Source organism: Callorhinus ursinus, unplaced genomic scaffold (genome assembly GCF_003265705.2).
Source record: "Callorhinus ursinus isolate GAN/ISIS: 27379988/994484 unplaced genomic scaffold, GSC_fseal_2.0 scaffold1, whole genome shotgun sequence".
NCBI lineage: Eukaryota > Metazoa > Chordata > Mammalia > Carnivora > Otariidae > Callorhinus > Callorhinus ursinus.
This window is the reverse complement of record NW_027397063.1, coordinates 52,491,032-52,510,058: the sequence shown is the minus strand read 5'-3', so window position 1 is coordinate 52,510,058 and position 19,027 is coordinate 52,491,032. Positions and strand designations below refer to the sequence as shown.

Genomic DNA, 19,027 nt, shown 5'->3' with positions numbered 1-19,027 from the left:
TACCATCCCTATCATTGCTTGATTTTAGTTTATTCCTTGAGCATAATTGCACTGATGTGTCCTTTGGAAACTGTTTCAATGGTTTTCAAACTATTGGCTAAGGAACACCGGTGTTCCAGAAACTATACTTAGTGGTTCTGCTGCTAAAATGGAATATTGGCATTCTTTTACTGATACATAAAATTCATAGAATTCTGCTGAACAGAATTTTAATTGATTGAAGGTTGTCCCAAGAAACATTCTTAAATTTTTTGATGTTTACAACATTTTTTTTCTGAATTAAAATTTAGTGGTGTCCAATTTGGATAAACAAGAAATAACATAATCAAATATTTAGCTTTTTGTATTTGGATTTGTTGTTAGACAAAGAGTACTATGATTTTTGGAGTGCTCTGCTACCTGAAAAATTTGAGAACCTGTATCCTGAATTGTAATTTGGAAAAGTTACAAAAAAACTATCTCTTCCAGCAAATGGAGATTAAATCTATAAGATTAAATTTTGTGAAATTACTTTGAAACTTTCTTTCTATCAAACTTCATTTTAAATATGCCTCAAGTTTCTTATTTTTGACCCTTTAGTAAAGACCATATTCTTGCTAATTTGGAGAATAATTCCACATTCCTGCTAACCCAAATTCAGTCACTTACCATTCTCCAGCTTTCCTTGAATGTATTTTACTCTCTCTCTCTCTCTCTTTCTCTCTTTCTCTCTCTCTTTCTTCTCATTTTCTTCCAAATATCTTTCATCCTTAAGTTGCTTTATGATATTCCAACTTTGACTTCTTAATGGAGAGAAGAACAGATTACTCAATGGACAGTGCTTGGATAGGGGAAGGAGGAGGTCAAGCATCTGACTATTTTGGAATTGCATCTTCTTTTGATTAATGTGGATGCAACCTAAACATGCTCTACCTAAGGTTTAACTAGCCTCACTGGAGCCCATGCAGTTCATGGCAATGGCCGATAATTCTCATCCATGACAGCACTTGACAGCTCTCTGGGTAAACATTCCATTAGATAAGATTTGAATATAGGAACAAATCTTTCATTATCTCTGTTGTGCAGAGAAAGCCTTGGTAACCTACCCAAGCCTAAACCTAAAGTCCTTGGACCACCTGGAATGATATCAGGACCAGGGATATTGTTTTTAAAAAATTATTTGGGCCTCCAGTCCTGTAAAGAGAACTGAAGGTTATCACTATGTTGTCAGGAATGACCACTCCAAACTTTGGCGACTCTTAAGCTTTCCTAACCCAGCCACCTTTGCAATCATGTGCTCATGTATTCACTTACTCTCAGATGTGTAGAATGACAGGTAATCACTTCTTAGCATGGTTATTTTTATGTCATATCCAAATGAAGTCTTTCTGTGAGCAGGCCTAGGCTCAACCAACCTCTGTCTGCCCTGACTGCCAACAGGCTGATTTTGTTGGTATCTAATAAGTCTACTCTAGGCTGCAACAGTCCAGTACTATTTTCTCCCTGCTCTTATGCTTCCCCACTGTCTGCTTTGCTTGATTTCTTTCTATGACCTCCTTGTACCTTCTTGTTTGCTGAAGGAACTTCCCCTCTCACTTTTCTGCCTTTGCATCTTCCCTGTGATCTCCTTTGTGGCTGACCACAGCCAGTCAGTCGCTAAGTTTGTGTTCAGGAAAAACCATTTGTCCAAAGAGGGTGATTTGAGGTGCTTCACTTATTTCACCTTGAAATTGCAAGTTTTTGTTTTTAGGCCAGGAACCTAAAATTTCATCAGTAAATGTTGCATTGAGATATTGATATAGTCGGGTTTAGCCTTTAGGAAACCAACAGTATTTTAGAATAGTATACAAGGAAGAAAATACTGAGGAAATTTGAAAGCCTAGGATTTATTGAAGGTATTCCAAGACCTTCTGCTGAGAATTTACCCAACTATCTTCTGAAGAACTGGCTATTAATTGTTCTCATCAAGATATGAATTGGCAATTTTAAAAAACCACCTAGCATGACCTCAAATGGACCTGAAGACTTCCAGTATGTTTTATACCTATTCCAGGACTGACTTACTTGGGGGTATATACGACATGTATAGACACGCCCTCTTTATCCATATCTGCACCTGATTTCGTATCAAGACTTAGATATTAATAAGAATGATTTTCTGCCCCAGTATTTACTGCTTCTTCCTTAGGTACCTGAACGATTTAGACGTGCGAAGCCAGAATCGTGTAAAATGTGCTCTCCGAACTGTGACCCCATCCCTAATAGTGTCCCCTTCTTCCATTCTAGTCCTTGTGAGTTCCCCAGAACCCATTCCCGCAAGTCCCTCTCCTCATTGCCTGCAGGCTGACAAGTCCCTTAGGTGTTAATTGCGAATTAAGACGTTAACTGATAAAAGGTATAACCACTTGCATTAATATTTGCATTGCACAAAGAGTCTTAATGGGAAAATAATTAAGCTTTAAAGTTTGATTTCTTTGAGGCAATTTATCCTGCCTGGCAACGTGTCAGATCTCTCCAGGCAGGCAGCCCCCACTTTGCATCACCTAATCTGCCTGCACCTCATGCTGGCCACATATAATTTCAGTGTGACTCTGCAACCAGACTATTAGAGTGTGGAGGGGGATAGCTTGGAATCCTATGTAACATGATCCAAAGACATTAAATCTCTCATCTGTTTATAAATTAATTTACTCCTAGAGGATCTTCCAGTACTTGAGAAGGTCAGTAGCCATCTGTCTGTCATTTCTGCAAGTTCACAGTTAGTTTATCGACTGATCAAAGAAGATTTCGTAACAAAGTTTGTGCATAATGGAGGTAAGAAAGGCAATTTGCGATTTGTTGCCCAACTTTGCATATAAATGACCTATTCTTTTGTTACTTTGACAATTTGAAAATCTAGTGGCCATGCCCAGCAAAACACAGTGAATTGCAGGACAGAAAGAGGATAGGACAACAGACAATTGGGAATTGGGACCCAGGCTTTGTTTAGAGTTCTAGGCAGGCCAGCAGGTAGTCAGCGTTGGCTTTTGTCAGGAAGCTAGTGTCTCGAACTGGTAGGCAAGATGGAGATTAGTACCAGGAAGAGAGCTAAAACTTTTAAGATATGGTATAATGGTTAAAACACCAGAGTCACACAGACATCGTGGCTTTGCCCTTTACTATCTATGTGATGTTGGGAAAGTTCTTTCACTTTGCTAATCCTAAGCAACATCAGTTGTAAAGAAAGAGAAAAGAATATGCCTATATAGATAAATGAACTAGCATATGTAAGCATCTCTGTGTGACACAAAATGGTAACAACAAATGGAGGTTTGAATTGTTAGCTCAAGACAGGGAATCGAGTGCCACATTCAATGCAGAATGTTGATTCTTCTGATGAATACTTAACTTTTCTCCTTCAGTCTTCCCTGACCTAAAAATTGGATTGATCCCTGATCATGGGCCAAGGTTAAACTTATCATCTAAAGTTAATTGAAGTCCCTTGAGATAAGAAAAGGGTTGTGCCCCTGAATGACAGACTACTAAAATCAGGTGGCTGGTTCCCAAATGTAAGTGTGCCCAGGGATCACTTAGGGAGCTTTATAAACACATGGATTCCTGGGCCTCACCTCTGCTGGTTCTGACTACATAAGTCTTTGAAATGACCCAGTGATCCACATATATAATAAGTTCCCAGTGGGATTCTTATATAGGTGGTCCATGGATCACACTTTGAGAAACAATAGAGTAGATGCTGACAGGAACCTGAGATAAGCTGATTACTACAGCTGGGCATGGTATTAGCATAATTTTTCTAAAGTGAAAGCAAAAGAAAAAAAATACATTGATTCACATAGCTACATTTTATTTTAAAAACAGTGGCAAGAGTTTAAAAATCTATCTGAGGAAATATTTTCTGCAAATATCTGATGCATGGAGGACATTGTATTAGACAATATATTTGACTGAAGTTTATGAACAATATAGAGTAATGTATTAGACAATATATTTGACTGAAGTTTATGAAATACATAGAAAATGTGTTCAAAAGGGTAATTTTTTATAGTCTTTATAGAAAAGCCTGTGGTCTCACTTCAGTGAAGCCATTTCTAGGAAGTGCAGAAATAATCATGGTCCAACTGGTTTGCTTTCTAAATACGTGATCCTTTGATAGACTCCAGAGGCTCTTAAATAAATGGATGGTAGCATGCTGAGTAGATATGCTGTCTCCGTCAGTTTGGGCTGCTATAATGAAGTACCATAGAGTGGGTGGCTTACACAACAGACATTTATTTCTCATAGTTCTGGAGGCTGAGAAGTCCAAGATCAAAGCGCCGGCAGGTTCAGTATCTAGTGAGAGCTCACTTCTTGGTTCATAGATGGGTGTCTTCTTCCTGTCCTCACACAGAAGAAGGGCCAAGAGAGCTTTCTGGAGTCCTTTCTTAAAGGGCACTACTCCCATTCATGAGAATTCCACCCTCATGACTTAGTCACTTCCCAAAGGCCCCACATCTTAATACTACCACTTTGGGAGTGGGATTTCAATACGCTTTGTGGTTATCACGGGTCTAAAACAAGCATTTGACAGATCCTAGGTTGAAATCCATTAAAGCAACTGAATCTCTGAATAGTTATTCTGGTGGTTGCAGTGAGATCCTTATAAGGTAGGTGTGAGAAGTGAGGGGGACAAACTTTTAAACAGAGTGTTGACGAAATGACTTCAACACAAGACTGGAAAGTTGTCAGTTATGAACAAATGCTTGAGTACATTTCAGTGCTTGGTTGAGATAGAAAGTCTGTGCTGTATGATGTGGAAAAAAGGACTGAGCCTGATATTTTTGTATGGCAGGTATTTGTTATAATGTGCTCTCTCCATCCAAAAAGGTCTCCATGTGGACCCTATAAATGGTATTTTTTAAGGAAATAATTGTATATTTTTTGCCTGTTAGCTGCTGCAGGACCTAAACCACTAGCAAACGTTAAAGTTCCCAGTGAGAAAGAGAGGTAGCTGAGTTTTGCTTGCTGAGGAATTGTAAAAGAAGAAGCAAACTAGGACAAAGGATGGGTTCTTTCTACCCACATCTCAGACCTCTTTTCCTTTCCTGGAAAACTTACATTCATATCATTAAGGAAACAGCTTGGGATCATTCTTATAATATTCAGGTCCAAGGTCTATGACCATAGTGGGGCACAGAGATTTATGGGTAATGGTACCGCATCTAGGCTAGCAGGCTATTAGTCAGTGACAGAAATAAAATAAGAAGCATCCAGTCTTGGAAGAAAGGAGACATCAACAACTAGATTATGATGGGCCAAGTTCATGGTTTGGCCCCACATTAGCCCCAGCTGGGGACTGGAATGAGATCGGAGCACCAGTGACAAGGACAGAAGACTCAAGCAAACTGGCACGCAGAGTAGAGAATTGGTAGGGAAAAGGTATGAGTGTGCATATAGGTACCAGCCGCCTTCAGTGTCAGCACTGCTGTCCAAAGCCCTCTCAGTAGTGAGGGAAAAACTTCTAAGGAAGACCAGGCTTGCATCTCAGTGCTTCAGGGCAGAGTGGGCCGGCCCTGCAGGTCACAGTTTCTTACTAGCAACAGTCAGACAGTACAGAGGGTAGGGGAGAACCGACAATGGGTGCGTATGGTCACTAAAACTCTTTATTGTCCAGCTAATTAGGGAATTGTTCTGTTTTTCTACAAATCGACTTCCTTGCTGGTATTCCTCCTGTCATTTGGTATTGGTGTCTCACTTCCATATTAATTCTTCTGTTTTTATGCCAGAAATAGAAAAATCTCAGAGATTTTCTTTTTCATTATGAGAAACCTACCCTGAGGAGACAGCCGAAAGGGTGAATATATCTTTCCCCTATACTGGAATTATTAAAACCAATTCCATTTTTAAAAAACTTTTAATATAAAAGTAACATATGCTTCATGTCAAAATTCAAGCAATATAGGAGGGCATAAAATGAAGGGAAATTCCCTGACTACACACTTCTGGCCCTCTGGACTCCATAATCCAGAAGACCACCACCAGTATTATGTAGACATTGTATGTATACAAGCAAATGTGTTAAAAAGCATATATATGAATGTGAATACAACTTTTCTAACACAGACAAGATAAACTATAACTAGTATTCTGTAATCAATATATCTTAAATAGCATTACATGAATTAAGTTTTCTTAATTAAGTGAATACATTTATATAAAAAGCATGACACAGTAAGCATTTAATAAATACTAATAAATAATTCAAATATTTTGGGATAATCCTTTCCTCACTTCATTTTATAATTTTACAACTATACAGCATTTCAGAAAACCATAGATCAGTTTTGCTTGTCTGCCATTTTCATATGAGGAGATTTATGCTGTATTTATTCTGTTTTATTTATTTCACATAACATTATGTTTGGGAGATTACCCATATTGCCACTTACAGCTGTCATCTATTCATTTTCTTTGTTGTATGGTATTTTATTTTATGAATATGCAACAATTTATTTACTTTTTACACAATGTGGGTGTTTCCAATGCTGCTTGGAACACTGCTGAACATGGTAGTGGAATTGCTGGATCATATGCATGTGCTCAGCTTCAGGAGATACTGTCACACTGATTCCCCAGTCAAACCAGCCTACTGACTTCAAACGTTCAACTTTGGAAGAAATGTGGCCCTTTTATGTCCTTTTTATTTAAATACATTTTTTATGTTTTCCTTTATGTATTTATTTTGTTGATGAAGGTTTTGAACTACAGAAAATACTTTTTGTACTACAGAAAAATACTTTCTATGTGGTCAGACTCATCTCTTTTTTTTTTATGGCTCTGTGTTTCATGACTTGCTTAGATGGTTTTCCCTCCTTCAATATTATCAAATTCTTGTCTATTCTTTTTGTATTCATATAGTTTAATTTTAAATTTTGAATTATTTGACACATCTGAATTTGTTTTGGTGAATAATATAAGGAAGCTTTTTTTTTTTTCCCTCAACAAGGGATAGCCTGTTGTTTCGACACCATTTAGCAACAATAAAAGAGAAAGATCATTCATTAGGGAGTTGTTTATAGTATTGATATATAAAACTATGTTTTCTTTAATATGGCTAATACCAGTTAGAGAATAGCAAAAAAGAACCCTATTCACTAGAAATAAGAAAATATAAAATAGAATAAGCTTAATGCAAAATTCTCATGACTTAAGAAGAAAAAAAATTGATGGATGAATTAAAAAAGACTTAAATGTGATACCTTATTCTTAGACAGAATCAAGATTATAAACCTATATCTCTGTAAATAAACCTATAAATCTGATACAAAACTAATCAAAAAGCTGAATATTTATTTTTGGTTTGATTTAGAAAATAATTCTAAAGTTCATCTGAAAAAGATATATGGAACCAATCATGAAAATTCTAAGAAATGACTATCCATATCTTTAATTAAAATGTATTAAAAGCTATGGTGGGGGTAGTCAGGGTTCAGTTGGGAGAGCATGCAATTCTTGATCTCAGGGTTGTGAGTTCGAGTCCCAGGTTGGACATAGAGTTTACTTAAAAAAAAAAAAAAAAGCTATGGTAATTCAACAGGTATAAATTTAACAGGTATAAAAACTCATTTTTATTACCCACTCTCCCCCAACATAGATTAAAAATTAAAGAATAAAATAGTAGGCAACTAGGCCAAGAATAGACAAAAAGAGTCAAAAGACAACAGAATCAAGAAATAAACCAAATTGTAAATAGGAGTAGCATTTAAAACCATTGACAAAAATATGATTAATAGTTTTTAACAGAAACTGGTTCACATATAATTTCCAAAACCTTTAATCCATTTTCCACTCATGTGAAGTAAAGTCAAGGCCTCCAGAACTGTTTAATTGTATTTATCCCTGATGAGAATATAAGTTCCGTAAGAGTAAGAATAATATCTTTCTTCTACTTCCTATCTCTTATAATTACTGTTTATAATTGTACTTCAGAAGCCATGCTCTGCTATTCAGACCACACCCCACTTGCATATATGTTTTTAAGTATTTAGGCCTTTTATACTAAAAAATTGTGTTTTGAATTATTAATCTTCTTCAGCATGTGGAGGCACCCATCTGTATCCCCTTTCCCCCCTAGATGGTTAGTTCCTTATTTTTGTCTATAGTTATCTTCCTTGGTTTATAAAGATTTCAGAAAATGAATGAATAAGGAAATGAAGAGTAAAAAAATAAGCTGGTTTTATTCTTCATTTATATCCAGTTGTTTTGAAGGGATCTCCACTTGAATACCCTTTCAGGTTTCAAATTCAACAGATATAAAAACTAAATTTTATTACCTATTTCTCCCCAACTTAAAATGTCATCCAGTCCACAAATCAGTCAAACCAAGAAATTCCGGGTCATCCCTTTCCTTCCCTCGCCACTTTAATTAAGGGGAATTTGTGAAATTCCCTGCCCATCGGGCTGGGCCAGTCTGGTGGGCTTTCTTCATTTCATCCCTCTAAACCTCTGTGATGGCCTTTTTCTCTGCCTTTGTTTTTATTTAAAAAGAAGTGGAGGAAACATCCTCATGCGGTGCTTTTTAAATGAAGTGACTTGTCAAGTCAGAGACTGTGGCAGTAATCTGAAAGGCAGTAAATTTAGCGACCCTCACTTGCACTGACAGCCTGTCACGCGCTTGAAACATAAATAGCAGTGGAGACAAATCGTTGCTGTTTTCCTATTAAGCTTTGGCCCACTAGCCTCGTAGACTTCCAGGAGCGTGTGGGCCGGGCCGGCGACAGCCACCGTTTTCCAGAGCAGGCGCAGCTCGCTCCTGGACCCCCCTTGGCCTCGACGCCAGCACTCCCAACACTCCCGCTTCCATCCATCTGCTTCCCAGAAAGGCCAAAAAAACCCGGGGCCAGGATGGAGGGGTGCTGGTACACACAGGACTGCAACCCAAGCCAAGTGTTGATAGGGGTAATTCCTAGTTCCTGTGTTTTGGGCCCAAAGCAAGAAGCAAATTGCCATACTCAGGATTATTCGCATGGAGCGGGGAGCTGCCCGCCTTATGTTAAATGGGAACATTCTAAGAACATCAATTTAGTTCATACTTAAACCATTTCCTTTTCTGACCTACCCCCACTCCTTACTCCTCTTTTCTCTTCATTACTTATTTATTGACTTTAAGCAAGAACAGTTCTCTAAATTGGATCGAACCGCTCACTCAGCGGTGAGGCTAGCGGGAGAAGTGAGGCAAAGATTTGGGGGTGAGCCCAAATGAGGTCATTGCAACATGGGGGCCTAGAATGAAAGGGCAGAGGGCCAGATGGGGTTATTGCCTGCTTTGTTTTAATTACCTTTCAAAGGCTTCTGTGGCAGTCACAAAACTACACCTAGCGATTCTTCCACAGTGCAATTGCCCTGCTGAGTTTAACACATTCACTTACAAAATGCCAATTAATTTATGTGACTCTTGAAAACAGCAAGCTCTGTTCCTCACCTCTCTGGATATTTCATCCTCTGCCATGGCAGACGTTAATGGCAGGTCACGTGACACCCCGACAGATCTGATGGCAATGGTGAGAGCTCATGGTTGTTGCTACCTCTGACCACCAGTTCTAATCTCTACGTCACCCCCTTCTTATGAAATCATCCAGAAAACAGACACCTGCTGGAATTTTTATTTTTATTTTATTCCAAAGGACTTTTCCAAGGTTTTTGGTTTGGTTTTTTGTTTTTTTGTTTTTGTTTTTGTTTCTGGTTTTACCTCCCTGCCTCTTCTTCCCCACACCTTTAGGAAAACAAAAATGAAGTAAGACAGTGAGTTCCTGCTTTAGGACATCATGCTATGTCATACAAATGTTCTGCAGTCTCTACTACAATGGTTTGAATTCCCACCGATATCTATTATTACACATTTAATCCACATGTAGCCCCAGTCTCTTAACAACTCTGTATTTCTGGGTGCTTGAGGAACGTACTCTCCAGGATGTTCCAAGAAAACCTGACACCAACCATGTGAAGAATGGAACTCATTATCTTCACTCCAGATTAAGCACTCCTTCCTAATTTCCCGAGTGGTGCCAATTGCATTCAAACCCAGGAGGTCCTTAGCTTTCAACATACGCGCTGCATTAGAATACAGTTCATACTGAAGAAAACTCAAATGGACTACAGGAGGACCCAGGGCAAGTGAAAGTCCCCAGTATGTGGCACACATTCCCTTCTTTGCCCTCACAGACATTGCCACTCTTTTCCACTGAGCCCAGACTCTGCCTCAGATTCCTTCTCAATATCATCCTCCCGGCAGCCATTGCCAATTAGTCAGGATTGATGATCACTATTTGACATCCTTGAAGAACCATCACCACTTTCAACAGCAGTTCACAGGGCAGCTTAGCATAATAGAATGTAGGATTTAGCACCAAGAAGCTGGTACTGAGTGTAAGTGGTATTGATATAAAAAGGACTTTATTTTTTTAAATAAAAATTTGTGGTTTTTTAGATTTATTTATTTGTTTATTTAGAGAGCTGGAGCAGGGGGAGGGGGAGAGGGAGAAAAAGAATCTCAAGCAGACTCCACGCTCAGAGCAGAGCCCTATGTGGAGCTTGATCTCATGACCCTGAGCCGAAATCAGAAGTTGGACGCTTAACCAACTGAACCACCCAGGTGCCCAAAAAGGATTTTAAACAAGGAATTCCATGCTTATACACTGTGTTTTCTCCAGAAATGAAAGACGGAGTGGGAGGTAGAGAAGGAAGGAAAAAAGGGAGGGAGGGAAAAAGAGAGAGGGAAGAAGAGAGAGGGGAAGGAAGGAAGGAAGGAAGGAAGGAAGGAAGGAAGGAAGGAAGGAAGGAAGGAAGGAAGGAAGGAAAAAACATTATAAAAAATGCCATTTTACTCCGTACCTTGTGGGTGCTGGAAGGCTCCATTTGTACCTTCATTGAGATGCAGAGGTACTAAACACAGTAAATTCAGAGTCTTCACACCACCCCTCACATCATGCTGCTCATTTCTCCTACATGGAAAACTTTGTTTCAAATAGGTTAACCAGATTGCCACACCCTTTCACCAGTTTGCCAGCTCTGCTTTTCTGCACTTGTGTTTTTCAACTTCCTCAAAACTCACTCTTCCTAGTAACTCTTTCTTAATATAAGAAGTCCATTCTACACTGTTCCTGTCACTCCTTCGCTGCCTGTTGGCATCTGTGTGCACCAGTGTCTTCAGTGGGGCTTCTATAAATAAGTATGTGGTGCTAAACTTCTAAACTATCAGCTTTTTCTTCTTATATATTGCTTCATTTGGTTCTTTCAATAAGGAAGTTAAGTGGACAAACCTTATAAAAACTGAAGGCTGTCTCTTACTTCTTTTATCTATAACTGAGCCACATTGTTTTGGACATTCCCCATTTCCCATTCTCAAACTCCCATCTTCTACTCAGTAGACAGAAATAGAGCAGATTCTGAGAGCTAAGAGACCAGCTAACGATAGCATCTCAGGGCACTGTAGTGATAAAAGCAGACATGCTTCATTGGGAACCTGGGCTCCAGAAGCCCACAGACTGGTTCAAACCTCAGTTCTCCTTAACAACCTTATATACCTGGGCAAGTTCCTTTAGGGTCTTCTCTAAACCTGGATTCCCATGTTTCCTCATCTGTAAGCACTCAAACGCAGTATTGTGCATTAAATGAGATAACATCTGAGTCACCTAGCACAGTGCCTAGTATGTGTTTATTAAGTGGTAGCTCCATCAGCAGTCCCTCGGCAATATTTCTGGAGCACCCCAGCATCCAGCATCGTGCTGCACACCCTGGTGCGGAAGGGAGGGGTCCAATGATGAGCAAAACCAGATATGGTCCCTACAATGGAAGATTCGCTATTATCGATACAATTCCCCTTGTAAAAAACGGAACACAGGGGTGCCTGGGTGGCTCAGTTGGTTAAGCGTCTGCCTTCAGCTCAGGTCAGGATCCCAGTGTCCTGGGATCGAGCCCCACATCAGGGTCCCTGCTCAGCGGGAAGCCCTGCTTCTCCCTCTCCCACTCCCCCTGCTTGTGTTCCCTCCCTTGCTGTGTCTCTCTCTGTCAAATAAATAAAGTCTTTAAAAAAAAAAAACAGAACATAGGGAATCCTGATTTCAAGCCTAGCATTTAGAAGGGTGGAACAGTTTCTAAAAACTGACACTAGACAGGAGGTAATGGTTAAGTATGAGTACAATAACAGAATGTCATGCCCCAGGAATAAAAAGGATGTGTAGATGGCAGCTTCCGGTTGCATGCTGAGCTCAAACTGTGAACTAGCTGATTTTTTGTATGTGAAAGCAAAAAATGCAAACCGTAATGAATTGGATCTCTCTGGATGCCAAGAAAAATAACGCCAGGCCGTTCTTCTTCATTTGGCTCATGCTCATTCATAGAGCCAAAGCCAGTTGTGAATCTTTCCTGTCATTGTGCTTGCCTCTGGTTTCTGGGTACTAACTACACCGTTTGGGGCTGCAGAAGGCATGGGACCAATTCGCATAATCCACACCCTGTTGTGTCTTCCTATTCAAATGGGGTACTTTTCTACAGCAGAGTAACCAAGCCCTTCCCTCCCATGTAGCTCAAATATCTCAATAGTCAAATGCCTCATTCTCTAGAGAACTCTCTCTTCTTTCATTTCCATCCCTCGAACTCTTCCTTAAAATCATCCCTATTGTATCACCATTGTATGTCTTCAATGCAGTGTTCCTCCCTGTGTCTCCTTAATTCTCTTCTGATTGCTACTAATGACGATTGTGTCTGCCCCCACCCCTGTCTTTCAGTCATGGATCATTTACCACCCCCCTCAACTCTCTCATGATGGGTGGTGAGAGGTGGGGATGAGAAGTGGTTTCAACCTTTGGACAGAAACACTGTCAAATGCTAAAGGATCTCTCAGCTGGGATGTGAAGCTGAGAAACAAAACTTCAAAGATCTAGAGAGAGACGTGGCTGGAAATACAAACAGAACCCCATCACAGGCATATTTCTTTTTAGATTTCTTGGGTTTTTTTCTCTCTTCCATTCCTTTTTTTTTTTTTTTTGCATGTTTGTGTGGAACATGATGTGCCAAAAAAAAAAAAAAAAAAAGTAGGGAATGAAGCAAAGACAGGAACAGGTGAGTATGTCCTTAGGAAAAAAAAGAAAACATGAAACGTACTGTAAGAACAGAAACTTGTTACAGTATTTGAAGTTAGCACAGAAAACTTCAAATGGCATCATTGATTTGCAATCCTTTTTTCTTTTATTTTGAGAGGTAGAAGTTCATAGCTTGCTTTTGCACACCCTGTTCACTCTTTCCAACCACAGGCCCAACACGCATACGAGCACACGCACCTTGCAAGACAAGCTCCATTCCTTTGCTTTTCATTAATGTGTGTTTGTGTTAAAGCTAATCTGTTTACATCCACTAGTAAATATTCAAATTTAGGAGAGTAAAGAGAATGTCAATCCCATTTCAAACCCACCTTCCCTTCTGTGAGAAAATGATCTGCAGAGATATACTAAGACTCTTCTCAGAATAGGGGAAAAAATGATTTCTCCCTGTCCTAACATGTATGAATCCTTGGAATTCTACATTTTTAAAGTCATAAAACGCTCAAATTTTAACAAGTTTTCTAAATGCTATTTCCTGTACCTCAAATAAAAAAAAACGAAAGATATCATAATGATTATTAGGATAGTAGCCTTTTTTTTTTAAATCTCAAATAGGGCACTTGTTGTCATCTCTGGGGAATTTTTAAGAATAGGCCTGTTCTGTTTAGTAAGCAAATATTTGGGTTTTAGTGAATTTGTATGCTGTTTCCTAAAAGTTCAAGTGAATGGTTAAATATAAATAAATTGCTATTTGTCTGTATGCACGTGTGTATGTGGGAAGGGGAAGGAGGGGGATGGGGGCAAGGGAGAGGAAGGAGAGAGACCAGTGCCACGGGAACGTACTTAATTTCAAGCGGCTGCTTGCTTCCAAATGCCTGGTTGACTTTGGAAATCTGAATCAATCAACATTTCAGATGTGAATCCACAAGTTTCACCAAAGCACAATATTCTGAAGCTGCTAAGATGGTGGCACCTGGCATACTTTAACTGGCGTGATTCCTGGCTGATTTGCCTCTACGTTAGGGAACACAGAAGAGAACACTTTCCTCTTGCTGTTAGCTCCAGGCCCTTCTTTCTGACTTATGAAGAAATTTTAAAAGAACTAATATGTACCATTTGAGTAAACAGTGACTACGAGGGGATATGCTAATTATGTGCAGGAGTTTGAAAGGTGCATCCACTGAGGAGGACGAGAAATTATTTAGCCTGGTAGCTGAAAATTGCCAGGAGACGCAAAAGCACATTAAGCAAAGGGAGATTTAAACTAAACATCAGATCCCAGAATAAATATAACACTCAGCGACGTGAGCAGGCTTGTGGAAATAGGTTGAGATGTTTAAAATACCAAAATATTGAAATTTGCATTTCAAGTGAACATTTATGCCAGGGCAGAAAATAATAGATAGGAACAAGAGAAAGACCCACATTGTAGCCAGGGGGCTTTATTCCACCGGAGAATGTCACAACAGGTTAAGTGTCACACTCTGGCCTGAGAGCCTTCTTGAGGTTGAGAGAGTAGAGGGAAATGGGGACAGGACCCTTGGGTTGAGAGCAGCTAGTCAGAGTGAACTGAAAGAATGGAGGGGAAAAGTGCCCTGAGGCGGACAGATATACTGGGGCAAAGGGAGAGGAGCAAGAGACTCTGAGCGCATTTTAGAATTCTGACTCAAGGTGAACAAAAGCAGGTGTCCATGCTTTGAACAAAAAATTGCACTTGACCAGATAAAAGGTATGTCATGGTGGCTGTTTCCACCTGGGGGCTCTATTGGTATCGCCACACCTTTTTTTTTTTTTTAAGATTTTATTTATTTATTTGAGAGAGAGAGCGCCTGAGGGAGAGAGAGCACGAGTGGGGGAGGAGGGGCAGAGGGAGAAGCAGACTCTCTGCCGAGCAGGGAGCCCGATGCGGGACTCGATTCCAGGACCCTGGGATCATGACCTGAGCCGAAGGCAGACGCTTAACCAACTGAGCCACCCAGGTGCCTTTGACACACCTTTTTTTGAACCAACAACTCCACCCAGCAAATCCCTCCTCAGGACACAGCCAGAGATGCCCTGTCCAGCTTTTCAACAGCAGAGGACTCAGCATACCCTTTCTCCCCCAGTGAATCGAAAAGAATACAGTGTTGTTGGCCATCTCTAAGAAGACCGCACTTGTTCTTTCACTGACAGCTCAGTACCCACCCAGGAATGAGGTTGATGGAGTTGGGGGGGGCTGGCAGGGAAGAAATCCTACACCATTCAGAAATCATTTGGAACCCTTCTTTCTTTCTTTTCTTCTTTTTGTTTATTTTTTATTTATTTATTTGACAATGAGAGAGAGCACAAGCAGGGGGAGTGGCAGGCGGAGGGAGAGGAAGAAGCAGGCTCCCCGCAGAGCAGGGGGAGGCCGATTTAAAGATTTTATTTATTTATTTTAGAGATAGAGAGTGCACAAACAGGGGGAGGGGTTGGGGAAGGGGCACAGGTGTGCTCAGCATGGAACCTGATGTTGGGCTCCATCTCACGACCCTGAGATGGTGACCTGAGCAGAAACCAAGAGTCAGACACTTAACTGAGCCTCCTGAGCCATGCAGGTGCCCCAAACTCTTCTTTTATTACAATACACCATTATTCTCAAAATCAGTAATGCTGTCTTACTGTCAATTCCACCGCTGCTCTCCAGATTTTGTTAAAGAATTTATTTATTTATTTTTGTGAGAGAGAGAGAGAAAGAGAGAGCGGGCACATGGGGGGGGTGCAGAGGGAGAAGCAGGTTCCCCGCTGAGCAGGGACCCTGATGCGGGGCTCAACCCCAGGACCCCGGGATCATGACCTGAGCCGAAGGCAGATGCTTAACCATCTGAGCCACCCAGGCGCCCGTTCACTCCAGATTTTTTAATGAGTTTACACCTATTTTGGCCTGGAGTTGTCAACATTGCCGTTTGTCTTCAGGGTATTTGCATTTAGCTACAAGATTTTAGCATCAATTAGTTGACATGACTCTCAGTCCACAGTTGCAAGTATGTAGGAAAGATTGTTTTTTTCCTCCAAGCCCAAATTCTTCCCAGCTCATCCAATACAGCGGACTATTACCCTTCCTAAGATTTCTGTTTTCTTTCCTACCACATTCTACTTCTGCAGCATGTGAAGTCAGGTCTGACTGCTTCCCTGAATGTGGAGAAGGAACAAGGTGAAAACACAGGGAAAAAAATTAATCTTTTATAGATAATATGCAGCTATTTACTTAACACACTAATTCTAAAACATTTTTAGTAGAAACATGTGCTAGATAATGTGCAGGACTCCAGAACCAGATAATTCTATGTAACTACTGCCTTTTGTTGTTGGGATTGTGTAGTCTCCTCCTCAACACTAGTGATAGTGACAATTGACAGAAGACTTGAAGCTTAGAATAGTCCTGACAGTTGTGTTACAGGATGTTATCAAAGAGGCCCTGTGTTCTACTGGGAGCCTAGTTAACAGGCTTGGCTGACATATTTAGACAGTGAATTTGTCTCTGTGCTAGCTGTCTGTTATGTTGATTTGGCCATTGGGGAATTTCCAGAAAAGGAAAACAGCTTGTGGCATTTGAGCAAAGCTATTAATTGGTACCATTTAGTGTAGGATGACCAAGAGCAAGATTTCTTCGCGGGGCAGGATTGTGTCCTCTTGCACCCTCCCCAACTGCTTTATCCTAACCCAACAGCAACGGGGTTTTATAATTTGTTCAATTTAGAGGGTTCAATTTAGCTAGAGTTAAAGTCCATAGGCCTTTTTGACCAAGCTCTTCCCCTGCTCAATCCCCTTCCCTCTTCATCTTCTTTTCCCTCAGTTCCTTTTCCTCCCCTCCCACTTCCTAGTCCTTCTCTCACTACCCCCACCTTCTCCTGGAAGAAAGTCATTTAATCAATTATACTCCACAGGAGGGGAATTAAACAAGCCTGCCTGTCTTGAAATTTCATTACTAAATGGACACATCCAACTTTGCGGAACTTTCCAAAAAGGACCTCCAGAGCCCTAACTCTAACTGATTAAGCCAATGATATTGAGCTCCCTACCACCCACCCCCATGTGACACAGTCTGTCACAAAGCACAGCATCAGCAGCACATCCTCATTTATCTGGTTCCTGGTCTGAAAGCCTCAATGATGAAGCAGTTTACAGCTTGACACTAAGCAAGGAAACCATAACTACATGACAGGGTTTTAAACATGACCTTTGTAAACAGAATTCCACATAATCTGAGGGAGAAGAATGAGTTTCTCAAAAGGAAACCGCTTTTCCTAATAACAACTTCGGTCAGAAGCGTGTTTTGCCACATGGTGTAATTGATGGTAACAGGGCTTCGACAGTAGTCCGTCTGAGCCCTTACAACTCTGTGCCCAATTCCCACTGTGTTCTGAGCCCTCAACCAGTGATCAATGGGTGTAGATGCATAAACACTCTAGCTTCTTGACCCTCAGTCAGGACAACTTTGAGTGGGACATGTGCTTTCCCCAGAGCTCCCTCATGGATTAAACCAAGTTACCTTGTGTGGGATGAGACCTGTACCCTCTCTTGGCTTCTTTCTCTTCCAGGTCCCACTTTCCTACTCACCTACTGGTTTTTCCTGAGAACGCTCCTTCCGTAATCACGTTCACCTGATTTTTGTCTTGGGGTCTGCTTCTGTGGGACCTGACCTCAGACAAATGCATTGTCAAATTATTAAAAAAAACATGTGTATTTACTGCTTCTGAAAAGAAAACATAGGTGTTCTACTGCATATTTTAAACCTAAAAAACAATCATGCAAATTTCTGTTTTTCAGGGAGAGAGTTTGAAGGAGAAGAAGAATATCTGGAGATCCTTGGCATCACCAGGGAGCAGTCAGGCAAATATGAGTGCAAAGCTGCCAATGAAGTCTCCTCAGCGGATGTGAGACAAGTGAAGGTCACTGTGAACTGTGAGTATAGCAAAAGCCAGCAGGCGCTGTGTGCCCAGGGCCCACCTCTACCACGAGCAAGCTCTAAAGATCCCATTAACAAAAGAACATTGCATTTCAAGCAGATGCTCCTCTGGTCAGGGATGCACATTTATACATTGGACACATCTAAGGGCAGGACTTGGCCTTTGAATTAGATAAATCAACTCTACCAACTCTAAATATAACCCATAATGCATTTAACAATACAGTCTGTCTTTTACTCAGACTACAGAATTAAGAAAACATGATCAGACAGCCCTAGCATTTCTGGCAATCACTATTTTGGTCTTTGTGGAGAATAAGTTCACACCACTTTGGAAAAAGAAACAATTCATATCTGCTTCAACTGGAATTTCTCTTATTGCATTGTTTATCAGAAGGCAATAACCCTTCCTCTGCTATTTAACTGATTGGCCTTGAGAACAAATTCAAGTCACTGTGGTCAGGTTATCATGTGTCCCCGATGGCTACCAGGGATACTTGATAAATTAGTTTGGCTATTTGTCCCAAAGTATGGGCATTAGAAACAAAGATTTCACTAAGATGCATAGGTAATGGTCATACTTTGAACTTCGCAGATGAAAAGATCCTTAGATGTAGTTCAAAAGACAGGGAGCAGGGGTGGATCCATATGATGTATGTCACCCAGCAAAGGAATAAAGAGAATTCGTTTACCCTGTTCAGTTAGGAGTGACCTTTCACATCATTCAAATTCAAGTTCCCACATCAAACAATTGTGGCTAGTGACAGGGACAAAGGGACATCCTGACAGTTCTCCCTTCCTATGCATTTAGAGCACACACACATACAAATACATCCCCTACACACCCATATATACATATGCATATATAACACACATACATGCATGTACATAGGCACACAGAGACAGATGCACAAACATGTTAACCCATATTTGAAAATATACTCTAGACCATTGTAAATTACTTTTCATTATCTTAAGCCTTCCATGAAGTTACCTATGTACCAGCAATTCTATATAAATTCTATATAAATTCCTTGTCATGGTAGAT

General features: G+C 40.4%; 1 protein-coding gene across 1 annotated transcript in view; it reads left to right on the top strand.

Moving 5' to 3' along the window:
- The first annotated feature begins 1,981 nt into the window (after positions 1–1,981).
- The window catches only part of LOC112826425 (limbic system-associated membrane protein-like), a 65,429-nt gene continuing 48,383 nt past the window's right edge, over positions 1,982–19,027 (top strand). Inside the window, exons 1-4 of the mRNA XM_073897837.1 lie at positions 1,982–2,010; positions 2,168–2,270; positions 8,694–8,913; positions 17,841–17,975. Of these exons, the coding sequence (XP_073753938.1) occupies positions 1,982–2,010; positions 2,168–2,270; positions 8,694–8,913; positions 17,841–17,975 (487 nt within the window). The remainder of the gene's footprint in view (positions 2,011–2,167; positions 2,271–8,693; positions 8,914–17,840; positions 17,976–19,027) is intronic.